The sequence below is a fragment of the Hemiscyllium ocellatum genome, chromosome 35 (genome assembly GCF_020745735.1).
Source record: "Hemiscyllium ocellatum isolate sHemOce1 chromosome 35, sHemOce1.pat.X.cur, whole genome shotgun sequence".
Classification (NCBI taxonomy): domain Eukaryota; kingdom Metazoa; phylum Chordata; class Chondrichthyes; order Orectolobiformes; family Hemiscylliidae; genus Hemiscyllium; species Hemiscyllium ocellatum.
Window position 1 is genome coordinate 41306679 of NC_083435.1, and position 15618 is coordinate 41322296.

The 15618-nt window shown below is 42.0% G+C and overlaps 1 protein-coding gene across 1 annotated transcript; it reads right to left on the reverse strand.

The window, feature by feature from the left end:
- Positions 1–2986: 2986 nt before the first annotated feature.
- Positions 2987–8339, reverse strand: LOC132832791 (zinc finger protein 239-like). Its single transcript, XM_060850948.1, has one exon. It carries the CDS (start codon positions 7874–7876, stop codon positions 7181–7183), a length of 696 nt encoding a protein of 231 aa, XP_060706931.1. The 5' UTR covers positions 7877–8339; the 3' UTR covers positions 2987–7180.
- Positions 8340–15618: the final 7279 nt, after the last annotated feature.

The following is a 15618-nucleotide window of genomic DNA, read 5'->3' on the forward strand; positions in this document are numbered from 1 at the left end:
TATAAAACAGTAATTGCTGGAATTCAAGGAAATCACCTCCAGCGCCTAAACTATCTCCAAAAAGGAGCAGCTGTCACAGCCAGAAATTTTTCCCATCCTCCATCTTGGAATACCCAGAAGAATTTCTGATGTTGGGGCTTTATTGATGTGGGGAACCTCTATCAGTATGTTGTTCATCACTTCTGGAGTCAGCCCACTTTTCTCCATCCTGACAGCAGGATGCCTTCTGACACCAACGACTTTACCACCTTTCACAGCTTCAGGGACCCACACAAAAGTGACACCTGCAGCTCTAATTGGTCATCACTTTAAATCAAATCAAACTTTAAGGTTTGAAATTGAAAAGTCTTTTGTACATGGCCTTGGGACATAACCCTTACACAGAAATATTATATGTTGTTGTCAGTCATAGAGTTTACAGCACGGAAACAGAACTTTCAGCCCAGCCTCTCACTGTCAACCAAGAATCCTACTCTAAACTCGGTCCATATCCCTCTGAATCTTTCCTTTTCATGTACCTGTCCAAATGTCTTTTGAATGTTAGAACTGCATCTGCATCTAACATTTCCTCTGGCAGTTCGAATGTACAACATACGAACTGTGAGTGAAATAGTTGCCTCTTTTAAGTCTTTCTTCTCTCACCTTAAAATTATCCCCTACTCAAGGGAAAAGACATTTGCCATTCACCTTATCTATAGTCACAGAGATGTACAGCATGGAAACAGGCCTTTCGGCCAACTCGTCCATGCTGACCAGATATCCGAAATTAAACTAGTCCCGTTTGCCAGTACTTGGCCCATATTCCTTTAAACCCTTCCTATTCATAGACCCATCTGGATGCCTTTTAAGTGTTGTAATTTTACCAGGCTCCACCACTTCCTCTGGCAGCTCATTCCATGCACACACCACCCTTTGCGTGAAAAAGTTGCCCCGAAAATCCCTTTTAAATCTTTCCCCCTCACCCTAAACCTATGCCCTTTAGATCTGGACTCTCCCATCCCAAGGAAAATAACTTGTCTATTTACCCTATCCATGCCCCTCATGATTTTATAAACTTCTGTAAAGACACCCCTCAGTCTCCAGTGCTGCAGGGACAACAGCCCCAGCCTATTCAGTGTCTTCCTATAGCTTAAGCTCTCCAATCCTGGCAACATACTCGTCATGATCTTAGAAATCTCTGTAAGGTCACCCCTCAACTTCCTATGCTCCAGTGAAAAAAGTCCCAGCCTATCTTGCCTCTTCTTATAAGTCAAACCCTCCAGCTTCAGTAATATCCTTGTAAATCTTTCTGCACCTTCTCTCATTTTATAATATCCTATTTAAGCCAATACAAGGAGAGCTGCAATCCAATAACAGTAATCAATGTTGGTAGAGAAGCAGAAAATATATTAAATGAACCTCTTCTGGCAGTAGAATGTGTTTTTTTTAAACTTCAACAGTCAAAATGCATAAGAGTGTATTCAAATGTTGGTAAAAGTGAGGACTGAGATCTCAAGATAAAAATGAGTGCAGGGTTTCTCTGGAGTAGTCAACAATTTATTCTTTGAACCTAACCATCTCATAATCTCAGAATCATATCATAGAAATTCATCAGCTTTTTGTCTTGAGTTTCTCCGAAAGTAAATAACAGAAGCAGAGAAAGGATCATTTTTACTCGATCCTTAATTGCAATCTATTGTTGGTATGTAACAAATTGTTTTCCCTTCCTTCATTCCTTGTGACAATTTCCCGTTTCTGGCTTGAAGGACCAAAGCATTTACTTCAGTCGCTCTCTTTCTTCTACATTTGTAAAAGCTTCAGATTCAGTTTTATTGTTTCTGGCTTATTTATACTTATTCTATTTTTTCAGTCTTTAACAAGTTGGTGGTCACCACTTGCTCAATTCTAAAACATGCCAAATCCTCAGGATTTCTGATGTGCATTATAAGAGTTAATCAAAACCTCTTCCTTCAACATCACTTTGAGCCAATTGTTTCATATCCACTTTATAATATACCCAATGAAGAAAGGTTTTATCCGGGGGGAAACAGCATGGCTTTGTTGGAGGAAGGCTAACAAATCTGGCTGAATGTTTCAAGGAGCTGACCAAGTGTGTTGATCAGGGCTGTTCAACTAATGTTGTTTATATGAATTTCAGCAATGCCTTTAATAAGGTCCCATGTGGAAGAAAGATTAAAGGTGATAAAAGCACATGGGATCCCAGGTAAGTTACAAGTTGGATCCAAAATTGGCTTAGTGACAGGAGGCAGAGGCTGGTGGTAGAAGGCAGTTTGTGTGACTGAAGGGTGGTTATGGTTTAGTGCGCATTTTGTCTCCGAGTTAGAAGGTTGTAGTTTCTTGGCTCCCTTCAAAAACCAGAGTACTGATTCTGATATGTTGCTACTTTTGGGAACACATGATTTATGAAATCAGTTACTTACAACCGTTAACTTTATTGGCTGTGAAGTGACACCCTGAGGTGGTGAAACTTGATATATACAAGTTTTTCTTTTAGGAACATGGATGCTTCATGGGAAACGGTGGACTGAGAGCACCTAAGATTGCAGGTTTACTTCTAACTTATGAAAGTTATTACATTTCAGTAGTTTAATATTTTTGTTGTGATTCTTTTGGGATCTTTAATAGTCAAAAAAATGAAAAAACATTTGGATAAGTACACAAATACAGAAGGTTGAGAAGGATATGGGCCAAGCATAGGCAGGTGGGACTGGTTTATTGTGGGATGATGGTCGTCATGGACTGATTGGACCGAAGGGTCTGTTTCCGTGCAGTACAATTCCATGCCTCTATATACTGACATTACAAACCCCTGGACTGTCCCAGTTCATAGAGTCATGGATCAGTATATTGTGTACCAGACTCTTACATAGGATCCTAAGTGTTTGTGTGAAAAAAAAACACATTGGGCTTAGAAATTAGACTGCTTGGCTTAAGCTAAACAGTGAATTTATTGTGAGATAAAACAACACAGGAACATCACCGCAATATTTAGCTTACACCAAATTTTAAATCAAGCCAAAATATCAAAGCACCTGAAAATAACTCAAGATGTTTCCCCGATCGTGAAATGAATCTCTGAAAGGTGTAAGGTGAACGGATCACATTGTTATAACACCAAGGTGTTTACGGGCTGAGGGAATGCAAGAGATCTGTAGAGGCTCATCCCCACTCCCTCACCATACTCAGGATAGTAGTCTTCATGGACAGAAGAGCACAAATATTCACCATAGTATTATTCAAACACCCGGCACCTGAGGAGGATCTGTCAATAATTCACATCACAACAGATCTGTTTCTACCCCTTACCCATTCCTGGGAAGTGGATACCTTTACAAGCATAGTGGCCATTACATTAAAATTGGAGCAAGGCTGTTAAGGGATGGGTTTAGGAAGTGAGAGGAAGGCAAGTAGTGCAGGGCCTCTGAATGTATCTCACTCTCCAGCCAGTCCTGAGCTCTGAATCCTGATGAAAGAGATGGGTGATCTAGGAACCATGGCACCACAGATGGTACATCTTTACAGGGAGGTACCTGAAGACTGGAACAGCAGTAAGAGACTTGATAGTTCAAGGAATAGACAAATGTTTTTGTGGCCTGAGACATGAATCCAGGATGGTATGTTACCTTGCTAATGCCAGGATTGAGGATGTTACTGAACAGGTACAAATATCAGGAGGGGTATTTACAGAGTACAGTGACCATTATATCAGAAGGTTTAGGTGTGGTGACTGAGAAAGACAAGGAACAACCATGAACAAGAATAGTTAACTAGGGAAAACCAACTGCAGTTGGGTAAGGAACAGATCTGGCAAGATAAATTAGAATAAAAGATTATCAGGTGAAAAGGTAAATGTACATTGGGCTGCCTTTAAAGATGAGATTATTTGGCTGAAGTGAGAATTGTGGAGGCACTGGCCATAATTTTCCAGTCTTCCCTGAGAGTTGGGTGTGGAGCAGGAGATTGGAAAAATTGTAAGTGTTACAGCCTCGTTCAAATATGAATGTAAGATAAATGCAGTAATTGACATTAGTGGGAGTAAACCTTCTAGAAACAATAAGTCAGGACAAAATAGGTCACTTGGGCAAATGTGAGTGAACTAAGAAAAGATAAAGGGCAATGAGTATTTAACTAATCTCCAGAAATCTTTTGATGATGCAACAGAAAGGCTTGATGAAGCATGGTGTCAGACTTCTTGAGTGTTATTGCAGCTGCACCATCCAGGTAAGTGGGAAGTAGTCCATTGCACTCCGGACTTATGCCTTGTGCATGGTGGACAGACTTTGGGAAGTCAGGAGGTGAGTTCCTCACCACAGTATTCCTAGCATCTGACCTGCTCCTATAGCCACTGTGTATATGTGGCAAGTCCAGTTGAGTTTCTGGTTAATGGTAACCCCCAGGATATTGATAGCAGGGGATTCAGTGGTGCTAACATTGAATGCCAAAGGGAGTTGGTCAGATGGTCATTTAGTTGAGATAGTTATTGCCTGGCCTTTGTGTGGTGCAAATAATACTTGCCACATGTCAGCTTAAGCCTGGATAATATTGTGTACATGGACGTTCAAAACATAGTTGAAAACATGCCACACACAGCTTTGTGAGTAAAGTGGAGCAAAAGGAAAGTTGCTTCATGGTTATAACATGATCCGAGTGACAATAAATAGTGAGGAGTGATTAATGGATGTATCTCAAGTGGGAAGAAGGTTTATAGTGATGTTCTCCAGGATTTGGTGCTAAGGGACATAGTTCTTCCTGAGATATAATTAATGACCTAGACCTTGGTGTGCACAGCACAATAACAACATTTACATTAAATGTGCAAATGTTATAAACTATGAGAAGGATGCTGTAAAATTTCAAAAGGAAATAAACAGGTTTGTGAAATGGGGCAGAGAGATGGTAGATAAAATTTAATGCTCAAAAGTGTGATGTAGTTTATTTTGATAGAGCACAGAAAAGCAACCGAATCTAAAGGTACAATTCTAAACGGGTAGAGGAGCAAAATCAATTTGCTGTGAAGCTGTGCAAAATCAATGAAAGTTGCAGGAGAGTTTGAGCGATTAGTTAATAAAGCAAATGGCATCCCAGGAATTATTAACAAGGGCACAGATTACAAAAGCAAGATAATTAAATATGAAACCCAGATTAAACATTGTCTTCACCTGAGCTGTGTCCAGTTCTGGGCCTGAGATGTTATTGATGGTGGAATAAGATTCATGTGAATGGCTCCAGGAATGACAGACTTCAGATATAGAATAAGATTGCAGGAGAGGGACTGTTCTCACTGGAGAAGAGAGGGTTAAGAGCAAATGTGATAAAGGTTTTCAAAATCACGAGGGGTCCAGATAGACCAAACAAGAAGAAACTGATCCCACTCATGCAAGGGACACAAGCTTAAGGTGATTGGCAAAACTGGTAGTGATGACATTAGAAACAATATTTCATACAGAGAGTGGTTAGGGTCTGAAACATAAGGCTCAAGAGTTGTGGAGGCAGGCTCAATGGAGAATTCAAGAAAGAACTGTAAAATATGAAAGTACCATAGGGAGAAGACGAGAAGGAGTATGAGGTTGGGGGATCAGTCACACACCTGATTCCTCTGTGTCTCAGAAGGTTCAAAGTATCATGAAAGCTTGAATGTAAATTTTACTTGAAGGGTTTCTCTTCTCCCCCACCCCATGTTAACAATGTTTAATGCCTCTTGAGCATTCAGTACTTTTCAGAATTCCCTCTTTGAACCTCTCTGCATCATTACCTGTGCCCTCTTGTTTAGCACCATTGTTAAACCCATCACTTACACCATATTTTAGTTAATCTTTTTCTTGTCAATCCTTTGTCTCTGCTGCTTTAATTTCTATCGGATCACATCTCTAGGAAACACTTTGGGCCCTAAATATATACAAGCTGTTGTCTGCTTATTCTTCTGTCTTCAAGGTACTAGCCTGGAGGACAGTCTATGCTCTATTCAAGTCACCACTCAGCTTGTGGACAGCGAGAGTGAATGTTGCGAGACAGTGGAGACTGTCACAGTCGAGACACATCCTGCCCTCCCTCTGACCTCCCAGCTGGGCTCACTGATGAGGAATGAGATTGCTGGCTGATTCTTCTCCTCCTCCACAGACCAAAGATACTGAGGCTAATTGAGGTGCCTCCGTTATTAACCCCGGTGCCTGTGCTGGTCAATCAGAAACTGAAGCCTTTCAAACTACTGACTACCTGACTATCTTCTTGGTCAGAGTGAAAGAATGCTGAATTTATACAGGAACTTCTGTACATATTGATAACTTCAGGTGATGTTTGGTAATCAGGCCCAGTGTTACACATTTTTGAAACAATAGGGCTGATAGTGGGAGAGGTTTGAAATAGATACTGTTGAGACAGACAGTACTTTGGAACAATAACTCCCCTGCGTGAGCACTGCAGGTTAAATAACACAGACAGCTCTCAGTGCCATGGAAGCAGGTGACTCAGCTTTGAGCCCATGTGGAGATGTCGGTGTCTGGTGAGAGGAGAAGGATGAGGACAATGTGAAACAATCTGGACATACATCACCATTGGAAAGATTTGTCTCCCGTGTGGATTCACTGATGTACCAGGAGAGCCAAGAATTGAATGTTTTATTACAGGACTAACACAGACAGTGTTTCTCCCTTACATGAATGCATTGATGGACCGGAGGTACACTCACTGTGTATCACATTTTAGACAAGTCTGGATCCAGTGGTATGTTTGGAGATCTGGGGTGAATATCTTATTATAAACTTTACACTGGAAGAGTTCATCTCCTGCTTGAACCTTCTGGGGTTACAAAAGAGTCAAGGATTTCGCACTCAGTCACTCCACTGTGGAGATTCTCTGAGGGAGCAGTTTTGATGAGTTTGTGAAGAAAATGTCACAGATTTCACACATCGACAGTTCTTTCCCCAGCAGGAATACCTTTGTGATACATCAAGCCTAATGACTGTACAAAGGCCTCATTAAACATCTTGCATTACGTGGACATGTCAGTGTCACTGACAGTGTAAATACACAACTGCATACCTTACATTTCAATGGTTTCTCTTTGGTCAGCAATGTTGGCGTGGTGAAGCATTTGTCACAGCTTTTTAAAAAGTCTTTCTTGGTGTGGTTGTGTCCATATTTGATGAGTGTCACTGTCTGTGTGAATGCTCAGTCACACACCTCATTTAGCTTCCCCGACTGTGTGAATGCGACGGTGATCCAACATTCCCCACAACTGTTCAAACTCCTTATTACACACGTCACAAGTGAATATTTTCTTCTCCCCTGTGTGAGTGTGTCGGTGTTTCACCAGGCCTGACAATTGTGCAAAGGTCTTATTGCACACCTCACACTTGAAAGTTTTCTCCCCAGTGTGAAGGCGTTGGTGTTCAAGGAGGTTCGATGACCGTGAGAATGATTTGTTACACACTTGGCAGGTGAACGGTTTCTCCCCAGTGTGAATGCGTTGGTGTGTACGGAAGTGAGTTGAGCGTGAGAATGATTTGTTACACACCTGACACCTGAAAGGTTTCTCCCCGGTATGGATGCTCTGGTGTTCCAGGAGCCTCGTAGATGTTGCAAATGCTTTATCACAAACTTCACACTTGAAGAGTTTCTCCCCTGTATGGATTGTTTGGTGGACCCGGAGACTCGATAACTGTGTGAATGATTTCTCACATACCTCACATGTAAATGGCTTCTCCCCTGTATGAATGCGTTGGTGAACACGTAGGGTCGCTGACTGAGAGAATGATTTCTTACACACGTCACAGGTAAATGGTTTCTCCCCTGTGTGAGTGCGTTGGTGCACAAGAAAGTCTGACGAGCACCAGAATGATTTGTTGCACAAGTCACACTTGAAAGGTTTTTCTTCCATGCAGCTGACCTTGTATTAATAGTGATTCACTGTTGCTGGGAGATCTGATGAGCCTGTGAAACTCTCCTCACAAACCTCACAGTTGAAAAGCCTCTTTACCCAGCGGAATGGATCAGTAGTTCATGAGGCTTGATGGATGATTGAAGCTCTCACCACACTTGAAGCCACTCAACACTTCTTCCCAGCCTCACCCTGACCGATCACCCACAACCGAACCTTCAGAAAGGTTGGTTCTGATGGAAGGCTCCACACCATTGACCAGTTTCAGATCTGATGATATGTCAAAGCTCCCCGACCTGACTGATTTCCAGATGACGGTTTCACTACCCAGCCTTCTCTGTGTTGAGCAATGCTGTGCAGGACTAAATGTCTTCCCACGGCTGTGCAATTGCTCCTTGGGTGATGATCAGGATCTATCTACAGTGTATATCATCTTTGATTCTCTGGTGTAGTACAGTGCAATCCTTCTGTAAAACAGCAAGAGGAAACATGATTTTTTCCAACTCCCTCTCCTCCTTTGCTGAGGGGGCTGACTGCTCAGTGAGTGTTCCACAGTGAGTGAAAGGCTCCTATTCAACTGTTTGGGGGAATCAGATACAACTAATTGTAACACGCTCTGTGTTTCTAGCAGGAACCATAGATAGTGACTCGGAGCAGACAATGTGGCTACTTTCTTTCCCTTCACTGCGTATAACCACCCCTCCACGTCCCCCGTCGTCCCAGGCAACATTTGGGCAATGGGAAAGACAGGCAGAATTTAGAGTGGGCCATTAATTCACGGTGAACTATCAACACTAAATCATATCAATCTGGATACATCCCAGACTCATGGTCACTGTCCTTGGATATGTCCCATTCTACTGGGAGGTAGAACAGTCCTTAATATTGCCTCCAAGGATTGCCAGGGCTTCAGGTGAAACAAGTTCAAGGAAAACTACTATGCCCCTCCCATCTGATGAATGGTACTTCATCATCATGAGGGAAGTAGACTAAGGAGAGATCCGAAAACCAGGTGTCCATGAAGCGCAGTGAGCTATCATCATCATCATCATCAGCAGCAGCAGCAGCACTGTATTTCACCAGAATCTCTCAGCCCTCATTCCAGGATTATGCTCATGAAGTACATAGAATCCTTACAGTGTGACAGCAGGCTGTTTGGCCCATCGAATCCACGTCAATCTTCCGAAGAGCACCCACCCAGATACACACTCCCCTACCTATAACCCTGCATTTCCCATGGCGAACTCTCACATCCCAGGACACTGTGGGCATTTTAGCACTGGCCAATCCACCTAACCTGCAAATCTTTGGACTGAGAAAGGAAACTGGAACACTTGGAGGAAACTCACGCAGACACAGGGAGAACATGCAAACTCCACACAGTCACCCAAGGCTAGAATTGAACCTAGGTCCCTGGCACTGTGAGGAAGCAGTGTTAAGCACAGCCACCATGCCACCCCTTACATGAAAAAAGGACAACAAAGATATCAACCAGGATCTTTTTGAATAGCAGAGCAGGGTCAAAAGTCCAGATGGACTACTCCTGCACCGAATTCATGTGTTAATAACCGAGCCCATTGCAAGTTAAGGATGTCATTGGACTGGCACCTATACATACTGAGTGCAGATTGCAGAATATAAAGTACAACTGTAGCATGAGTGTATCGTGGTGTTAAAAATTAAGAAGGGATGTCTCCTCTGCAGTTTACTGTCTTAGTTGTGGATAAGGATTGTTTAACACAATGTTGCTTTGACCTGGTTTGTCAGAGTAAACATCATAAGATGTGAAATCATGTCATTTGGAATTCAAATGCCTTTTAAAATGTTGTCAGGATTCGATGTATATCTCAGCCAACACCACCAAAAAAAAAACAAATGACCTAAATTATCACATTGATATTTATGGGAGCTTGCTCTGTGCACTTTGATGGCCATGTTTCTGACAGAACAGCAGAGAACACACTTCTGAGATTTTAACTGGATTTTAAACACTGTGGGACATCTGTGTTTGTGATGTGGGATATGGTAAAGTAGTGTTACTTCTGCAATTATAATTACTTATGGAGATAAATGAACTCACACCAGTGTGTAATTGTTTCAACTAAGAGCTGAATCAACAAGAATGAAAATTACGTGAAGGAAATATATAATTGTTTTTGTATTCGCTAAAATGTGCATACAAGAATGAAACGTGCCTGCAAACAATGGTAGCTGTTACAGACAAATAGGTAAGGTGCTGTGAGGGTGTAGATTAAGCCGGATATGTCTGTACAAACAGTAGTTATAAGCATCTGTTTCCCACTTCTGCAAAAACAAAACAAACCACAATTAAAAGGTCATAAGGCTCAATATGGATGGGAGGAAATGTTACAAGTAAGGGAAATAGATGGTAGTGAAGGATGATATACCTAACAATGGACCACAGCAGGATGTGGTGAAATGCCCAAGTAAAACTTGTATTTTGTTGTGCACAAGGGCGGATAAGGCAAGAGATAAACAATAGTAATGGGTGCCGGGTTTAGAGTAGTGGAAGGAGGGAAAGAGAAACAAATCCTATATAAGAACATTTAAGAGGCATTTGAATGGGTATATGAATAGGAAGGGTTTGGAGAGATATGGGCTGGGTGCTAGCAAGTGGGACTAGATTGGGTTGGGATATCTTGTCGGCGTGGACAGGTTGGATCGAAGGGTCTGTTTCCATGCTGTATATCTCTATGACTCTAAGATATGTACTTACTAAACTCTGCGTGTATATTTTAGGCACCATACTTGCAAGCGTATAATAAATGATACCGTTGCTTCAGATCTTGTCTCAAACTGAAATTATTGAAGTGAGTGGGTTCTACTTCTCACTGTGAAAAGCTCTATTCCATTGTAATTATTTTTCATAAGAGGTTCACAGAGACAGGGTGCTGTGATATCATGGAAGGATTAAATAAGACAGACAAAATCCATGTCCCAACATAAAAAGAGCTGACTATTCCCAGTCTGCAGGATAATAGTCAACTCCCAACACATACACAACTCAAAAGTAAGAAATTAATAAGAATCCCCAGACATTCTGCATCTCCCAGATAATGTCACCTCACCTTCTGATGTTCAGGAATGAGCCATCAACAAAACTCAAGCCTGGAAATCAGAGGGAAATGCTTCCAATAAACACACTCAATATCCAACACACAGCTCCAGTCACACAGTTCAGCACAAAGCACCGAGTAAACAGCTCTCTCAGCTGGATCTTCTCACACAGCATAAGGGACATTTCCACCCCTGATTACCCACAGGATAGTCAGACTGCCTGAAGATTGGTGTGGATATTATGGGATACAATTTGTATAAAAGCTGCTCCTTCACTCACCATCTCCTCACTTGGTTTTCAGTCCCTATAGGAAGTGAACCAGCTCTGGAAGAGGAAGAGGAGACAATGGGCAGAGTGGGTGGGCTCTCTGATTGACGTCTCACAGTCAATCCAAATATTACTGATGTGGAGGTGCCGGTATTGGACTGGAGTAGGCAAAGTTAAAAATCACACAACATCAGGTTAAAGTCAAACAGATTTATTCGGAAGCACTAGCTTTCGAGCGCCGCTCCTCCATCAGGTGGTTGTGGAAGTTAAGAGCATGCTCACAGAATGTGTAGCCAAAGGAGTCCCGTATCACGGAAAATGTAATATAGTGAACAATCTTAGATTAAAACTTTCATCTATTATATTAGGATATGCTTGTTTCTGTTCTTTAATATGAGTTTCATGAAACTCGGGAAACTGATCGGTTAAATGGAGGTGACTTTGAGCAGCAGATCAGGTGGGGATTTAAACTTGTCATTGCCCCCTCTGAATAAAACCTCACTTATTGCAGCTGCTGTCACAGTTCTCCTTGTAAATGTTTGACAGAGATTTCTAGTTTAGAAATGTGCATTCTTTTCCTCGGAGACTTTCAAACTGACAAAATCAGTGTGGAATGTGAATCCTCGGATGCATTTGACACCAGATCAGATCAGGAAGACCCACAGCATCCAAGGCAATGATGCACAAAAGGGATGTGGGAGTTGATTACACATGAGAGAAGGGACAGGAGAAAGGGATGCAAGTGGAAGTACACAGAAGGTGCACAAGCTCTGGGACTTGTGAAATGTCTCAATGTATGAGTTGGGTCTTATTGTGTAAGGAGGTGCCCGTGAGTTGGCAACTGACAGCCTTGCCCACAGGTTACCTGCTGCGTAGCTTCAGCTGCCCCCAGCATCGGTTCAACATTCACATCTTGTTTCACTTCCAGGATGTTTTTATTCAGTTATGCCTCCCAGAACCTCTACCAGGCTGACCTAGTCTAGACCTTATAATTGGTGATATTGTTCAATATGCAATACACAAGGATGATTGTGGCCATTTTCTCTTTCTCTCTGGGCAACATTCTGATCCACGCCTTGGAGTGGCTAGTACCTAAAGAGTTCTTCAACATCCCATTTTCCTTTCTGTATGAGAACTGTCTTAGGCAGATACGGGCATCAACGCGGGATGAAGGAGGGGAATTGCTTTCTTTGAGAAAGGTCCATAAGTGCCCTCATTCAATACAATGTCATCTCCTGCTTTTTCTCGAGGCTGGAAAGGAGGTGTGTAAATGGTGCTGATCACTGTGGCCTGAGATGGGCTAGCAGGCAGTGCTGATCACCAGAGGCCAAGAGAGTCATAGCGAAGTACAGCATGGAAACAGACTCTTCGGTCCAATTCATCCATGCCCGTCAGATATCCTAACCTAACGTAGTCCCATTTGCTGAACAAAGAGACCTTGGAGTGCAGGTTCATAGCTCCTTGAAAGTAGAATCGCTGGTAGATAGGATAGTTAAGAGGGGGTTTGGTATGCTTTTCTTGATTGGTTAGAGCATTGAGTATAGGAGTTGGGAGGTCATGTTGCCATTGTACAGGTTAGGTCAATTTTGGAATATTGTGTGCAATTCTGGTCTCCTTTCTGTTGGAAGGATGTTGTGAAACTTGAAAGAGTTCAGAAAAGATTGACAAGGATGTTGCCAGGGTTGGAGGATTTGAGCCACAGGGAGAGGCTGAAAAGGCTGGGGCTGTCGTAGAAAGTGCTGAATCTTTTCTGTAAGAGTTTGGTGGAGTGTCAACATAGAGAAGTTATTCCTTCCTCGTTTTAAACGTGATAAAAGGTATTCCTCATTCCTATTTGAATGTTTTATTAAAATACGAGGAGCGGTTTCTGCCTCAATGATCCTTCCAGTCAGAATGTTTTAGGCCCTGAACACGCTCTGGGTGATAAAGTATACTCTTCAACTCCCTCTAATCCTTCCATCAATTACTTTTAATCTCTGCTCCCTGGTTATTGACCTCTCTGCTCAGGTAAGTATGATTAAAACCATCCCATCATCTGCCTTGACCTTCTACTCCCTTCTACTAGCCCCAAATGGACAAACTTCCATTAATTATCCTAGTCCTGAATTCACAACTTTCTCACATAGTCTCATGCCCTCTCTGAATTCATGCATGTTCTGATCCCTTGCACATTATCGCAAGGATAAACATCCATAACTAATGTCAGTCCGAGGATGACGAATGCTATTCCTAGAGCAGAAATCAAATATTTCCCGGGGAAACTGAGACAGCAGCTGCAATAAGTGAGGTTTTATTCAGATGGGACAGTGACAAGTTTAAATCCCCACCTGATTTGCTGCTCAAAGTCACCTCCATTTCCCCGTCAGTTTCCCAAGTTTCAGGAAACTCGTGTTGCTCCAGAAATATTTGGATTGACTGTGAGAGACGTCAATCAGAGAGCCCACCCACTCTGCTCATTGTCTCCTCTTCCTCTTCCAGAGCTGGTTCACTTCCTATAGGGACTGAAAACCAAGTGAGATGGTGAGTGAAGGAGCAGCTTTTATACAAATTGTATCCCATAATATCCATATCAATCTTCAGGCAGTCTGACTATCCTGTGGGTAATCAGGGGTGGAAATATCCCTTATGCTGTGTGAGAAGATCCAGCTGAGAGAGCTGTTTACTCGGTGCTTTATGCTGAACTGTTTGACTGGAGCTGTGTGCTGGATGAGTTTTGTTGATGGATCATTTCTGAAATTAGATGCAGAGTGTCTGAGGATTCTCGTCAATTTCCAGTTGTTGAGTTCTCTGTGTGTGATGGGAGCTGTTTATTATCTTGTGAACTGTGAAGGGTTAGTTCTGTCTCTGTGTTGGGATCCCGACGTTTCCTGTCTTTTCAAATCCCTTGAAGACTTCCCACTGTCTTAACTTTGTGATCGCATTAGAAAAGAGCAAAAACTCGCAATTATATGGAGCCTTTCATGGTCACCAGTATCCCAAAGTGCTTTACAGCCAATGAAATCAGTTTTGAAGTGTTGTTGTATTGCAGGAAACGTAGCATCCAGTGTGTGCAGAATACTCTCACAAAGTAATAATGACCAGACAATCCGTTTTTGATTAGGTTGATAGAGGTTTAATTTTGTCTACATCACCAGTGATAACTCCCGTCATCTTCAAACTCGTACTATGGAATATTTTACACTCATCTCTGAGAGAGCAGAAAAGGCGTCCGTCGATTTAACATCATAGTTGAAACCCAGCATCACTGACAGTGAAGCACGCCCTTAATTTTCAAAAAGTGACTGGATGTTTAATATGAGCAGAACTCTAGGAATCTTCATTTATCTTATATAATCGTTCAGGTTTCAGTTAGTAAGCGAACACTGACCTTGAATCACATGAGGAGCTATTCAGATAAATTATCACAAATTTGGGCAATGCAGTTGGTCTTAAAGTGGGTCTTAAAGGAGACAGCGATATGGAAAGGCGGTAATGTTTTGGGAGAGAATTCCAGAGATTTGGGCCTCAGCATTTCAAGTCATGGCTACCAATTTGGAGCAATTAAAATGAGAGATGTTGGTGTGGCCAGATCTGGGGGAGTACAGAGGTTCTATAAGGTTTTAGGAATGGAGGAGATGGGAGACGTAGAGAAGAGAGAAGCTGTAGACAGATTTGCAAACCAGAAAGAGAATTTTAAACTGAGGTATTTTCAGAGTGGAAGCAATTACAGGTTAGTGAGCACAAATATAATGAATGAATGGTAAGTGGTGTGAGTGAGGATGTGGGCAGAAAAGATTTGGAATGATGAGGTGAATGATAGCCATGTGATTTTTACACATGCGGTAATCTTCTTGGTGAAGGGCAGACTTTTGTGTGTCCAGTATGCATGAATATCAAACATTCCTAAGTTGCCTGAGGACAGTGTTCCCTTCTTTAATTTTAATGGAAGAATGGGATCATTTCCAGAAGTTTAATCCTAAAATCATTTAATTTCTCTATAATTAACTAAATTTCCTGTAGCTTACTGATGGTGGAGGTCTGGAATAATAAATTTCTCTGAGGAAGTATTGCCTAGTAGGAGGGGCAGTGCTCAGGGGACATCTCCCTCCTCAGAGAGGGAGGATTGAGAGAGATTTCTTATTATTGAACTTTGTAGTGATTGTTTATTATTGTTTGCTTGGTCACTTCAGAGGGCCGTTCAGAGTCAACTATGTTGGGTGGAGTCACATGTAGGCCAGATGAGGCAGTTGAGTAAGTTCCATTCCTTGAAGGTCAATATTTGGATTTTTAGGACAAACTAAACATTTTCACACTTTTATTTTGTGCGGATCATAAACACCTGCATGGACCATTTAGCCAAGTTGGCAGTTTCTCACTGAGGACATCATATAGATGTCACTTTATGGATGTGATTTGA